Raw genomic sequence first — 14,704 nt, 5'->3', positions numbered from 1 at the left:
GATCTCCCATCCTTGTCCCTTCATCTCAAGTGAAGTTTATCCCAAATCCCAGGAAGGCACACTTCAAGTAACCCCAGTAAAATGGCATTTGTTTAGCAAACACGTGGTAATTAGACAAAAATGCCTGAGTCTTTTCTTTAATCTGAAATTTGCAGTAACTAGTGAAGATGTTTTCCCACTTGTCACCAGTCCTATGGAAGGCATTCTGCCAAGCACCAGTCTTTACTCCCCTGCCAGAAATTTTCTCGTGTCAGAAAATAAGGGGAAAAAAAGCCAGGAAAGTAGTTTTCCAACTCCAAAGCTAAAGTTATTACAAATTTCTGAATACAGCTTATGAGATTGTATGAAGCAGATTAGATTTCCAACAAGGCCGGTTTAAATCAGCAAATCTTACCATGAATGGTATCATAAATTGGAAACCACCCTGAGATGACCGTGGCTGCCTCACTGTAGAGCAGAGGATCAATGTCGATGTACACCTTGCCAATGGCATCGTTGGCACTGTACGTATCGTGGTCAAGAACTGTGATCTGCAGAGGCTCGTCCTGCAGCTCCTCATCATCCACCTGCATTGCAAATATTAACAAAACTGAGTATTTCAAAACGGGCAGGAAAACACTGCTCAAAAACAAACACAGAGGAGAGGAGAGTTAGCAATGAACAGTGACACAGATAAATCTGCAATGGCAGCTTCCTGAAGGCTAAACAGCACATTCACTCATTTTGGTTTTATCCTTCAGAGGCTGGTGAGATCCTGGAAACAGAGCTATCACTGGGAGAAGAACAGAAAAGCACAATTACAGAGATTATTAATTTTAAAATTCCACAATATTTTAAGTTGCACTTAAAATATTGTCCACCTATCTCTACAATACATACTGATAGACAAATAAATAAATAAATTAAGGAAGAAAGGAAAAGAAAGGAAGAAAGAAAGAAAGAAAATTTAAGGTATAATACCTCAGAGGCCTATTATGCTCTGAAGTTTATGGTGTTCCCATCACTGGTCAGTGGCTTAAAAGCAGGTATTTTACACAGCCTGCAGTAAAGTTCAGTAATTCTACACATGCAATTTCCTAAACAAATGCAATAATCCACCTACATATAACTACCATTTTCTTTTAGGACCAAGACAGCCATTTAACAAATTTTTGTGTTTAATGTCACAAACCAAGAATTAAGTTTGCTAACTTCAATGGGATGACTCATCTAAGTGTTTGCAGAATTGTGATATTGCCTTAGTGCATGGTAAATGAACCAGAACTACACATTCAAGTGTTTCAATAATTAATTTATTCCAAACATAATCCTCATTTTTTAAGTAGTAAAAAAATGAAATAAACATGTAAACACTTGTTCAGGGCATAACGTCAAAGGACACCAACAAATTAGATCCTGGAAAGCAGCAAGCAATTACAGGAAAATGCTGCGTGCCCTCATTATTACGTAAGGAAACGAGAAGAGAAAGTGTCCAACAATTGTTGTCCACGCTATTTATTTTGTAATCTTCACAGAGGAATTTTTCATTTTCTCCTCTGCATTATCCTTGCAACCAAATGTAAGACTTCAAATACCAATTACCTTCTCTCGCTCAAAATTAAAAAAAGCCCACAGAACACTTGTGCTTTCATACATATGTATTTATTTACACATCCTTGTACTGATAACTGTGCTGGAAAGCCTAACCCCTGCTGCCCTTCTCCACCTTCACTGCAGCACTCTCTTTTCTAACAGAACAACATTCAAGTTGGATCCAACCTGGCAAGCTTTTATCTTCACAACCACTCCTACAAAGCCAAAGAGACGCCCTTGGCAAACAGGGTCTGGCTGGAGCCGGGTTTGCTGGAAAGGCTTTGTGCATGTAAACACAAAACACTTCAGTGCTCACTCTGCTGGAAATGCAATTATTGAATTAAGGCAGCTAAACCAGAGTGTCTATGCAGTTACAGGCCAACTCTTAAAAATACTTACCTCAAATTTGAACCACTCAGAATTCCACTGAGGATTAAGTGATTTGGGATACACATCTGTCTTAAACGTTGTATTTCCAAATTTCACCTAAAAACGCAAACATTCAATTAGCAATTACAAATATTAACAAAAAGATTTTGAAACTCATTTCATTGACAAATGCAAATAATTTCAAATACATATTTCGACAAATAATTTTCTTTTCACTGAGTGGCTCTTAAATTCAATTTACATATATCAGTATCCATGTGTCAATGACATTTCCAATCAATCTTTCTCACATCCTGTCATACTTCTAAAATTGTTTCTTTTCCTCCTCAATCATTTGAGAGGCAAAAATATCACTTATATTGGCTATTCAAAGTCACTTTACATACTCTCCTTGCCTTCTACAAGGAAAAATATTCTAAACGTTGATAGTTTATTACTCTTCTCTCTAGGATTTCTCAATCAGCTTCATAGACAATTGATGATAGAAATATAAAAACAAACTGTACTTGAGATATACAGAGAGAGGACTACTAAAAATGAATATTTTCCATACTTTTATGGCTTATTGCACCTTCAACCACATCATAACCTACTTCAGCACTAGCCATATGGTCTCCACAGGCATCTATTTCAGGCTAAGCCCATTTGGGTTTTGTGGGGGCTTCTTCCATTTTTGAAGTGAAACTGAATTTCTGTGATGTTCCATACATCAGGAAGCCACACAGGACATGGAAGAGCCTTTATTTCACTGTGGCTTTCATTTCAAATCATTTACAAACACCTGCAGTTCTCTGAGTGCTGCCTCTCAAAGAAATGAGCACTGCACCTCATACCAGGTACTTACTAATACTCAAATTTACATTTTTAAATTTATTCAAGATTCTTAAGGAAGATAATGACTAAGCAGATAGAAAAGAAATGCTGGAGTTAGAGGTGTGTAGATTTTGACAGCTTTTATCTTTTAAAAGGCTAAACACATTCTGGAAACTAAATTTAGGCCTGGATGTGACCACTGCAGTAATTTTGCTGAAGAAGTGTTAAGTGACCACCTGGTACATTTCAGTAACATAGTGATTATCTTGCACAGGTGCATCTCCCAGCTCTGAAGGATTCTGCACTTGCTTAAGTACAATCAGGTGTTGTTAGCACTGGCTACAAGGGAGCTGCCAATTAAATACCAGTTCTGGCTCCAGAAGCTGCCAGGATCCAACAGTCCTGAGCTCCACCCAGCCTATTTTAAGGCGTTATCTTGGGAGTAAATCAGTTCCCTTGGAGCCCCAGGCAGTTATAACTGAATTTCCCCGGTGCTCCAGCTAGGTCATTGAAGCTGGTAGAGATAATAAAATGCCACACTGCTGTCCCCTGTGCAAAGTTAAAAGCACATTTATGGAAGAAATTGTAACAAAAGATGCTGAGTTGGGACAAGGATCATCGTGCTCAGGCTAGTTAAGTCCAAGTTTTGCATAAGCTGAGTGAAGTAAGAGCTCTTCAGCCTCTTCTCATTTTCTTTTCTAGTTCTAAGTTTATATTGTAATATTTAACAAGGAAATTTAAGGTTAGTGAACAACTACAACCTTAACATCTGCTTTTCATTTTTATTTAAGGAAAAACACATTGTAGTTTTTCAGCAATCTCACATAGAAAAGTGAAACAATAGTTTCAATCTCAACTTATTTTGCAATAAATCTCACCTGCTGTATTGCCTACTCCATACAGGGAAAGGGAAGTTCCCTCACACTGTTCCTAATTAACAATTCTGAAAGCAAGGCCCTCATCTGGGTATTTCTATACCCTTATCTGTGCCAAGACACCCATGGAACTGCATGTCAATCCAGCTAAGCAAGCTGATCTTAAAAATGTTTATTTTCCTTTTTTGCTATGCTAGTATTTTACTATACGAATTCAACAATCTACTTTGCTACACTGCCAGTAGGGCTGGGAACAAGTGCCCCACAGAAGAGGAGAGCTGTTTCTCCTAAAGCAGAGTAAAACCAGGCCAAATGGAACTCTGTGAACTGCATTTCCTAGTCCTCTTTTCCCTGTCTCCCAGTAGCAAGCAGCAGAGTTGTTGTAATTTTAAACTGGATTAACAGGCAGCATGCAAGAGAAGCTTTTAAAAATTAAAACTCGACCGGTGAAATAGCTGACAAAACAATAAAACACTAAATTTCATGTAATAAAATAAAATTATGTACTATTTCTGCTCCACTGAAAGGCTGGAATACATCCTCATTTTACCACCAGCTTACTCTCCCATTAAGCAATGTCCTTAGAGTCTATCGCCAACCAAATTTTTAAGCACCAAATTAAATCAGGACTTACATATCCCAAATTTATTTTTATATTAACATATTTTCCAGTGTATACAGGTCTAGAAAAGCATTCTGTCTTCCTACCTTAATTTCACAAGAGTCATATAACAGGAATCATAAAAAGGCTTGGATAGGAAGGGACCCTAAAGACCCATTCAAACCCCCTGCCACGGGCAGGGATGGCTCCCACTGGAGCACATGGCTCAGAGCCCCATCCAACCCGGGCCTAAATAATTCCACTTACTTTGCACTTCAACTTATTTTACAGTGCCTTCCTGAGAAGACCCTACGTATCACCTGCAAACTACATGACTGCAAAAAAGGTTGAAGCTAGATACTCTGGGTACAATAAAGACATTTAAACACGCAAGTAATATTAAGTATTTGTTGACTAAAAGCCCCATTTGAAAACATTTTAGTATTTCAAGTGTTTTAAAAGGAAAGACAAACATTGGCCTTAAAAGTAAAGCCTGTACAACCACCCATGTACTCAGCAATGCAACTGATATAAAGATGATTTTATTACTTGGCCATCCTCCTTGCAACACGTCTGTCTGATCAGAGACTCGCTTAGGCTGCAAATGCCCTGTGAGACCACCGAGCCCGAGCTGTGACGGACAAGCAGGGGCACACCCAGCACCGAGTCCCGAGCACCTCCACCGCCCCGGGCAGCCCGTTCCGATGGCTATCGCCCCTTCCCGGAGCGGCTCCCGCCGCTGGCCCGCCCCGGGCAGCCCGTTCCGATGGCTGATCGCCCCTTCCCCGAGCGGCTCCCGCCGCTGGCCCGCCCAGGGCAGCCCGTTCCGATGGCTGATCGCCCCTTCCCCGAGCAGCTCCCGCCGCTGGCCCGCCCAGGGCAGCCCGTTCCGATGGCTATCGCCCCTTCCCCGAGCGGCTCCGGCCGCTGGCCCGCCCAGGGCAGCCCGTTCCGATGGCTATCGCCCCTTCCCGGAGCGGCTCCCACCGCTGGCCCGCCCGCCCCGCAGCCCCGCTCCGCTCCGCTCCCCTGAGCGCTGCTCGGGCCCGGCAGGTGCCTCCCCGCGAGGGCCCAGCCCGCTGCCCCGCCACCAACCTCCACGAAGGCGTCGGTCAGGTCGCTGGCGCGGTCCATCACCGGCAAATGGCGCCCCGCCACGATCTTGACCTTCAGCTTCCCCGGCATCTTCCTCCTCCCGCGCCCCCCCACCACCTCCTCTCCTCCTCCTCCGCCTCCTCCCGCGGCCGCAGCGACAGCGGCACCGCGCCTGTGCCATGGAGCGGCGGGCGCCGCTGCGCATGCGTGGGGGCGGTGCTGCACCGCCCCGGGCGGCGGGAGCGGGAGAGGGTCAGGAGCGCCGGGCCCGGGGACTGGAAGGGAGCTCGGGAGAGCACCGGGATTACCGGGATTGCCGGGATTGCCGGGATTGCCGGGCTGCAAGGGAGCTCGGGACGGGAGCCAGGGTAAGCCCCCTGCCGGGGCACGGCTACCCGGAGCCGGGGACAGGGAAAGGGGCTTCGGCTGCTCGATGGGCCCGCCGCCTGAGGGCCCAGGCATTGATGGTGGCGCTAGAGCGGACCGGGATGCGCCCCGGAACCGGCACCCTGCACCCCGCACCCCGGAACCCGCACCCTGCGTGCCCCATCCTGCACCCCGGAACCCGCACCCTGCGTGCCCCATCCTCCATGCCCCATCCTGCACCCCGGAACCCGCACCCTGCGTGCCCCATCCCGCAGCCTCTGCGTGCTCTGCCTGCCCCGGGAAGCAGCCGGTGCGCCCCGGGATGCTCTGCCTGCCCCGGGAAGGAGTTGCTCCCAGTTCAAATGGAGCCGGGAGCACGCGTGCATCCCCAGATATTGTGGGAGTCTCCTGTAAAAGCTTTAAAAACAGCACCCAGACCCCCCGGCCAGTGGGTTGGCTTTCTTTTTTAATCGAAAGACAAATATTTACAGTATTTTCAGGATTATGGATAGATTAAATGGAATTTAGCTATCAGAAATAGGATTTGAAACGGTTCCTGCAGCCAGGCTGTAACTTTCTGATGCCTGAAAAAGCTCTTTGTTTAGGCACTAGCACTGTGGGATCTTGGCAAAAAGCAGAGGACGGGGACTGGGGCAGGGTGGTCCTGCAGGCGGTGCGGGACCCGGGCTGTGTCAGAGCCCGCGGGGTGCGGGACCCGGGCTGTGTCAGAGCCCGCGGGGTGAGGGCTGTGCCGCTGGGCTGCTCAGCAGCTGCAGCAGAAAGGAGCCCTTGTGCTCTGCTTAAGCACTCCTCAGGTGTTGAGCCAAAGAGTAGATCTCCTGGGATTATTTCCCCTTCTTTCTAATCTTACAAAAAGACTAAATAATGTTGTGGGCTGGAGTGCGATACACCAAACAAATCATGTGACTGCTTTGCAGTGCGCGGTGTAGGAATTGAGAGCAGGGATCTTTGGCTTGCTGTCCTCGGGCTGCCTGCAGTGAGTCCCACCAACGCAGCACTTTGTCTCTTGGGCTTGTTTGGAAGTTACCCTTGGAACAATCCATACTGTTGCTAATATTCATCATATCCAAGTCAGTTGTAAACAGGCTAAATGCTTGTTTTTAGCTCATCCATCCATGTTTGCCTGGAGTTCTGCAGTGAGCAGGAGGGGACTGGCGGTGCTGGCTGGCAGCAGGGAGCACCACGGGCCGGCTGTGCCCACGGGGCAGGGGCTGTGGCATCCTGCCCTGGGTCAGCACCGGCGTGGCCAGAGCAGGGACTGTCCCCTGTGCCTGGCAGTGGCGAGGGCTCTCCATGTACCTGGCACTCAGCTCTGGGCACCCCCCCCACACACACACACACCTTGGGGGGCTGGAATGTGTCCAGAGAAGGAAACAGTACAGGGGAAGGGTCTGGAGCACAAGTCCTGTGAGGAGCAGCTGAGGGAGCCGGGGGTGTTTGTCCTGGAGAAAAGGAGGCTCAGGGGGACCTCGTGGCTCTGCACAGCTCCTGGCAGGAGGGACAGACAGGTGGGGTCAGGCTCTGCCCCAGGGAACAGGGACAGGACAAGGGGAAGTGGGGTCAGGGTATGCCAGGGGAGGTTCAGGTTGGCATCAAGAATTTCTTGGAATGGGTTGTCAAACATTGGAATGGGCTGCCCAGGGAAGTGATGGAGTCCCCATACCTGCAGGTGCTCAAGAGGTGACTGGATGTGGCACTCAGCACTTTAGTCTAGTTGACAAGGTGGTGATGGGTCCAAGGTTTGACTCAGTCTTGGAGGTCTTTTTAACCTAAATGATTCTGTGATTCTGAGACTACTCCTAATGCAGGTGTCTTGGTTTCAAAGACAGGTGTCTGCCAAGGAAGGCGGGAATGGAGAATGTGACCGCCTTCCCTCCGAATTACTAAAACTTTTAATCAGGGGGCTTTCGGGCAAAGCTCTGTGGAGAGGCCGGACAGGTTTTTGCCAGTGTGTGCAGTGTACCAGGGCAGAGAGGCACGGCACCCCGGCGGACCGGGCACGGCACGGCACGGCACGGCCCGCCTGCAGCTCCCGCCGCCGCCGCCAGGGGCGCTGCGGGCTCGGCTGCGCTGCTGCTCCGCGCCGCCAGGCGACGCTGTGCCGCCGGCTGCGTGCCGCGGGGACGGACGGACGGACGGACGGACTGCACGGCCGAGAGAGATGGACGGAGGTGGCTGCACGGCGGGGATGGCTGCAGCGGGACCCTCGGAACGGCGGGCCGGGCTCTCCGGGCAGTAGGCAAGAGGCAGCGGAAACTCGGCAGCTGCGACAGGAGCTGCGGGGTCCCGGTGGGCGCTGTCCGTGGGTACGGTCCGGCAAAACCCGAACACGTGCGAAAGAAACGGTGGGGCTGGGCAGCGGCAGCGCCTCCCGATCACGGCCGGGAGAGGCTCCCTGCAGGGGAAAGGGCCCGGGGATCTCCCTGGGGCACTCGAGCAGATGATGAAGGGTCCTTCTTAGTGAGGTAGGTGTAAGTCAGGTTCCAGGCCAACAGCCGCTCCTACAGGCACAGCTCCACTCACGGGCGAGAAGGCAGCAGGAGCCCAGCAGGGGCGGCGACATTGCCCACGGCGGCCGCAGCCCAGCCCGCTTCCCCGGGAATGCGAGAGAGGGGGAGAGCCGGAGCCGCACCGAGCCCGGGGTCTGCACCGAGCCCGGGAGCCGCACCGAGCTGCCCAGCCCGGGAGCCGTGCCCAGCCCGGGAGCCGTGCCCAGCCCTGCTCCCCAGCCCGGGGGCTGCTCCCCAGCCCGGGGGCCGTGCCCAGCCCTGCTCCCCAGCCCGGGGGCTGCTCCCCAGCCCGGGGGCCGTGCCCAGCCCTGCTCCCCAGCCCGGGGGCTGCGCCCAGCCCGAATCCCGCAGTCTGTCCGTCTGTCCGCCCCCCAGCAGAAACCCCCAGCTAAGCTCGCAGCCAGCCGCACCCCGCCCGTGGCGGCTCCTTTCGTCTCTGAACTGTGGAGCGTTGAGGTTTCGACCTTAGCGACAGATGGAACAAAATTCCTTGAGAGAAAGAAACGAAAGGAAAAGTCCCAAACCCGACGCCAGGACAGCTGGGAAGAGCAAAGACCCAGGAAGGAAATTAGGAGCACAAGACATGCTACTGATGTTAAGGGTTTAGTTTGGACCAGAAATGAACTTTTTGAGTGGAATCCCCTGATCTCACCTGCTTAAACGTTGTTGTGGCTCGCGTAAGCGGGCAGTCACGCAGCGTATGAACTGAGAGGTGTGAGGCAGCAGTACATCGAATACACTGTGTAGATGTTTTAGGGCATTTGGGCCGTGGCAGCAAATTAAGCCAGGATTAAATAATCCACCAGAACCGTGGGTGGTGGGTCCTCAGCCCTGCTTCACCCCAAAAATGGGGCCACTGATCCACTACACTACTTGTGAACACAGCCATTCTTAGCTTCCCTGTTACAGAAAAAAACTTTCAGCAGATGGGACCACAAAAACCCCCAACATTCCCAGTGTCAGGTACAGCATTGTTTGGCATTTTTTCATTTCTGGTGCACTGCTGTAGAGCCCAAGAAAGAATTTAAAATAAATTCTGGGCTTTGAACAAGTAAAAACAACATTAAAGTGGACTTTGTTATGTGTTCTTTATTTTGGACAAAACTTGTGTTTATCCTCTGCTCTTGCTATCTAGCTTCACAGATGTTGCCTAGTGAACACCTCAGCTCTCAGGGATTATGAAATACAGGGAAATATGCAATGCATATTTCTTTCTTGAAAGATTTCTTAGGATCCAGCTTTTTCAATGGAAGATTCTGTTAGCTGAAGGACTAGAAATCAGAAAACACCTGTTTTGGAGAGCCAGTTCCAATCTGGTTTTCAGGTACTTGGTAAGACGAATCAGATTTGATTTAATGCAGTGAGAAACTTGCTTGGTTATTAGACCTACCTTGGGGCTGAGGATTTTCTATGCGGGCAGAATGAGACTGGCTTTCCATAAATTAGCATGTTACTTCCCACCTTTCCTGCCAATGGCATTCCAGTTCTCTAGGGCCAGCCAGCGGGGACTTGTGAAAGGTAGCAGGGTCTGCTGAAAGTACACTCAGACCCCTAGAATTTATAAATTACTTGGGGCTTCCAAAACAGCATTAAACTGCCATCAGTTCTAGGCAAACATAATGGATATACTGGAAACTAAAGCTATAGTATGTACATGCTCAGAACTCCACAGAAAATACTAAAAGGTGTTTTTTCATAATAAGGAAAAAACGAGATGTGATATCTGACTTTGCATTTCAGTATCTGGATTGCTTCTTGCTGAGGCTTTTCCCTTCTGCTTAGAAGTGATGTTGTCTATTAAGTCATGGCAATGGAAGTCCTGTTTCAGCTACTCTGTGCTTAAGGAGCAGCATTGTCTTACTTGAGCAGGTGTTGCTATGTATTGAATGGCACTGTAACTCAACTAAACAACCAAGACTATTGCTAATTGCAACATTGAAGGCATCTCTTGTGGAACAGTGATTGTCAGAAAAATAGGGGACTTTTTTGTGGGTGATTTTGCCACTTAAAGGCAATGATCCATGTGTCCCTTCTTTTTCAGTTTCAAGTAAGAGAAAGAGTTGGTGATAGATATGCATGTGGAACCCTTAGTTTGGAAACTGACACTTCAGAGATAAGGTTTTCCTTATCTCTGAGGGTAACGTCAGTCTGCTGACCCATTCCATCAGGGCAGGTTTCAGTTATATTGGTTTACCACCCTTCAAGATGCAGATTAGAAGGTGGTGGTCTGGGTTTTCCTCAGGTTACAGCAGGACTTGGGGTGGGATGGGCTGTCTCTTCTCCACAGGAAAAAGTGCTTTTTGGATTATATTGCCTTTTGTTGATTTAAACAGAAACGAATGAAAAACTTTTTGGAGGGGTGTTAGTTTGTTGAAACACAGAAAAAATGCTTTTTACCTCTGGCCCACAGAAGATACTGGCCCTGTTTTTACTTACTGTCCTAAGTACTCTTTGAAAGAGGAATCGTTCAGCTACCATCAGCACAGGAAATTGCAGGGTCAGACTTTGGTTTCTGGAAAAATTCCTGTATTTCTCTGTAAAACTAACCACACCTGAGTGGCAACAATCCAAAAATGTTTTTAATAATGCTCATAGAGGTTCTGTATCCAGAGTCATGGATCCTTAGTAAAGAACCTCTGTGTCCCAGGAAAAATCCCAAACTTCCCCCTGTTCTATATGTGCTGTGCTGTGTGTCCACTGCAAGGTTTGGGTGGGCAAATCCTGGGATAGGGGCAAAATCCCAGTCACTTCAGTTTGTAATTCCCTGCGAGTGTCTGACTGACCCTGCAGGCCCAGTCCCTGTCATCAGAGTGTGAAATCCTCCCTCAGGAAAAGCATAAGGTGGAAATGTCTCCCTGCAGTGAGGAGATGGGGTTTATCATGAGCAAGGGCTCTGATTTACGCTGGAGGAACTCTCTGCTGTTAGACTGTTTAGAAACAAGGGTAGAGCAATATGAATGTCTGTTACCATCCACTGGAATAAAATCCTGCTACCACAAGGATCTCTGATATAACAGTGTGGTGAGGGAAGCATGGAAGCCTGAGCAGGACCAATTCCAACTCGAAATATGTGCTTCATGTTGTCTCTCAATTACCATTACCCTCACACTGCCAATTCTACCACTAAATGACCTAGTTCCACGTCTATGTGTCTTTTAAATATCCCATAATATGTATGAAAAAAGCTTATCCAATGAACTCTAATTCCAGTAATATTCACAGTAATATTCCCATGAAGATCTAGTGAATTGAATAAAACCTAGTTGTCCTTTAAAGAAAAAAGAAGCCAAGAATTATTCTCAAGGCTTACATTCAAAAGGGTAAAAATAAAACCCATATGTCATGGTCCTAAAATTATATTTCTGGGTTTTTTTTTATGTACCCTTGTTTCCTGTATATAAAAGGAAATTATTTCCTTTGGAAATGAGATCTTATTGTAGAGATCTGTATTCTTCTGAATGTAAAACCTTTCCAGCAGTCTACTCATGTCAATCTTCTGTGGACTTCAGCAGTTTGGGGTTTGGTCCATATCAAGCACTTTGTAAAAACAGAGCCATTCAAATCGTAATAATTATAATTCTGTTTCATTGTACTATTGCTGTCTGAAGGTCTTGATTTCCATCCAGCCTTGAAAGAAGTTGAATAAAATAAATATTCACTAAAACAGGAATGAATGCAATTGCCTACAGGAGAATCAAGCAACTGGATCCGATGCCACGTTCTCAGGCAATAATTTGATCTCATTTCTCTTTCTCACAGTTCTGTGAGGGAAATGAGATTGCATAGACTTGGTGCTTTTTCTGAGTGGCAATGGCATAACTGGGGTATCAGTTCCCAGCGACTGAATCAGAACCATGTGCCCATGCTCCACACAGAGCTTGAGTTACACCAGAATAATAATAGCTACTCAGAGTCCTTCCGTGTACAGTGTCCTAGTTAATTAGTCAACACCTAGTAAATAATTTAATTAAATGCAGTTGTCAGCAGCAGTATTTATAGCCTTAAAAAAATAAATAGTCCTTCAGTGACACTTTCGGAAGTTCTGTCTCTTTTGCTTTTAAGAACTGCAGGATACCCCCACAAACCTTTTAAAAACTCTTAATTTATATATCTCTGTGGATTCATAGAAGTGAGTTATGTACAGTGGAAAGAAGATAGAAGGATCATTCCTTATTATCCAACAGGAACTATCCAGTTCACTTTCTTGATTATTTGCCATTTGAACAAACTCTGTTTACCACCCTGATTCTCAAGTAGAAGCTCCTGTGCAGTACAAGCTGGCTAAAGGAGAAACCTCTCACTGGTGCTTGCTCTTTGAGTACTGTCTTAACTCCAGGCAGAGCTGTCTCCAGGGCTGCATTTGACCCTGGTAACAGAAATTTATGGGGCTTTTGAAATGCAAGGACAGCGTCTTCAGACTGCCTTCAAAGCCCAAAAATTCTCATTTGTCAGGCCTGTGCTGCCTTTCTCTGCTTTTATGTATGGGAGAATTGTGATCATCACCTTGGAATCATTCCTTGATAGCAGCTGAGGGAGATGCTGCTTTGATTTTCTTAGCCAAGATTATTATGAGCAGCATGACTTGAGAAATACTTGCTAAATAAATTGCTTAATTATACAGAAGTTTGCAAAATGACTGTGCATCTTCCTAGCACCAAAGCACCTAGCAGCTGGGAAAATTCTACCAAAATTAAAATTCAATTAATATTAAACCAAAATAAGGAGACACACACTACTGGATTTTAAGAAGTAACAAAAAACCCCTCTCTATAGTAGCTACATGAGAGTTTTCATGTACACAGGTATATGACTGCCACTCTACAATTTAGGCTCTTGGAGTAAGAAAGATCTCCACTATCTTGCTGTTATTAATATCAGGACTAAGAACAGACCATCCTTCGCTAATTTTAGCAGTCTGAAAAAGACAAGGAGGAATAAAAATATTCCAGTACATCCATCCTCATTTTTGAGCACGTTCACTACATTTGTGTCATAATTTTACACTCCCAGTCTTGAGTTATTTCACAGATGATTTTTCAGTAGTATGGAAACTTATCGGGCTTCCTGATCTTATTGCTGTGAGTGAAAAAATGTATATAATCAGCTTGCAAGGGACAACCATTCCAAGAATTTGTTGCAAAGCATAGCTGTGATCTGTAGAGGCCTAATTCTAAATCCAACAAATTAACTGTTAGGACGTGGAGTTTCCTATTTTATCTGTGCCTTTCTTTTCCAGTGATTTTCCATTTATGCCAGAGATTATCTCAAAGCACTGTATTAAGTTTCAGTGCCTCAAATCAATAGATTAATCACTTCATCAGCCTTCACTTAATTTTGGATTGTTTTGAAATTAAGACAGATTGAATATTATTTTAACCTCGTTTTTGTTTGCATGTGTGGGGAAACAGCTTGATAGCACAGATCTTCAAGTTTAAAAAAGCACAAACTGTCTCAGATAACATTTGAAGAGTTTTTCTTGAATACCTGCCACGTACAATCTTGCCTAATAAACAAGTGGATGCAGGGCTTGGTTGGTTTTTAGCTGTGTCTGAGATAAAGAACGCGTGAACTGTGCCAGCAGGTGAGCTGTACCACAGACAGGTTTGAGTTTCTGTGCAGCCCCGGATGGGGGCTGGTGGTTGGAGCAGTCAGACTGCTCACAGTCCAAGAGCTGAGCTGAGCCTCGGGAAGCTGTGCTAGAAGTGCCTGGCTGGTTATCCCTGAGGAGGAGCTCTCAGGGACACGCTGTGAAGGGCTGGGCACACACACACACACAGTCTGTGCCCTGCCATCCCCTCTGGGATCCTTACAGAGATGGCAGCAGGGGACAGAGCACAGAGACAGAATGTCATTGGCAGTGATGCCACCAGGGCGGGGAACCAGCAGAGAGGTGTGCAAGGGATGATGACTCCCCTGCCATTTTAGATACTTGCCTGTCCTTTGCAATTCACATCTTCCAAGGTTTTTTGCTCAGGAATTGTTAGATAAGCAGCACAAAAATGGTTTCCATGGACACTTTTTGTTATCTGCTTGCAGCAGAGAAGAAGCAGCTCAGTCTTTCAGATGCAGGTTTTGCAGCTCTGATCTTTCCCAGCCTCTAGCTGAGGCTGTGCTCTCAGAGCAGGCTGTAGGAGAAGTTGTATTTCAAATCTCTCTGTGATACTGAGTGGCTCCTTCCCTCATAGACCAGCTTTGTGTCAGTTTCATTTTCTATTCATGGTTGCAGACATGTCTTTTTCACACAGCCACTGAAAATGACTTTGTTATGCACTAAAATGCAATCCTCACTCACAGCCTAGCAGTATCTAAATTGTGATGAACAAAATCAGGTTGTTGAAATTGGTGCAGCTAAAAAGTAATCTGGAAAAAGAATAATTCTGTTACAACCAGATGGTCAGATGCACAGAAGTATCAAAACCCTTGGCTGGGGGTGGGGTGGTTGCATGCTGGGTTATGCTTCT

At 46.7% G+C, this 14,704-nt stretch overlaps 1 protein-coding gene across 12 annotated transcripts in view; it reads right to left on the bottom strand.

Moving 5' to 3' along the window:
- Positions 1-5,534, bottom strand: part of C2CD5 (C2 calcium dependent domain containing 5) — a 57,113-nt gene extending 51,579 nt beyond the window's left edge. For 4 of the 12 annotated variants that reach the window (XM_050983401.1, XM_050983402.1, XM_030238255.2 and 1 more), the window contains exons 1-3: positions 5,347-5,532; positions 1,972-2,058; positions 395-566 (exon numbers count right to left, since the gene is read on the bottom strand). In XM_050983401.1, coding sequence (XP_050839358.1) covers positions 395-566; positions 1,972-2,058; positions 5,347-5,436 — 349 coding nt within the window. In that variant the 5' untranslated portion in view covers positions 5,437-5,532. Of the gene's footprint in view, positions 1-394; positions 567-1,971; positions 2,059-5,346 lie in introns of all 12 variants that reach the window. The other 8 variants (XM_030238256.2, XM_050983432.1, XM_050983426.1 and 5 more) reach the window with 3 other exon arrangements.
- Between the last annotated feature and the right edge of the window lie 9,170 nt (positions 5,535-14,704).

This window comes from Serinus canaria, chromosome 1A (assembly GCF_022539315.1).
Source record: "Serinus canaria isolate serCan28SL12 chromosome 1A, serCan2020, whole genome shotgun sequence".
NCBI classification, from domain to species: domain Eukaryota; kingdom Metazoa; phylum Chordata; class Aves; order Passeriformes; family Fringillidae; genus Serinus; species Serinus canaria.
Note: the sequence above shows the minus strand (reverse complement) of the source record. Positions and strands in the feature narration are given on the sequence as shown.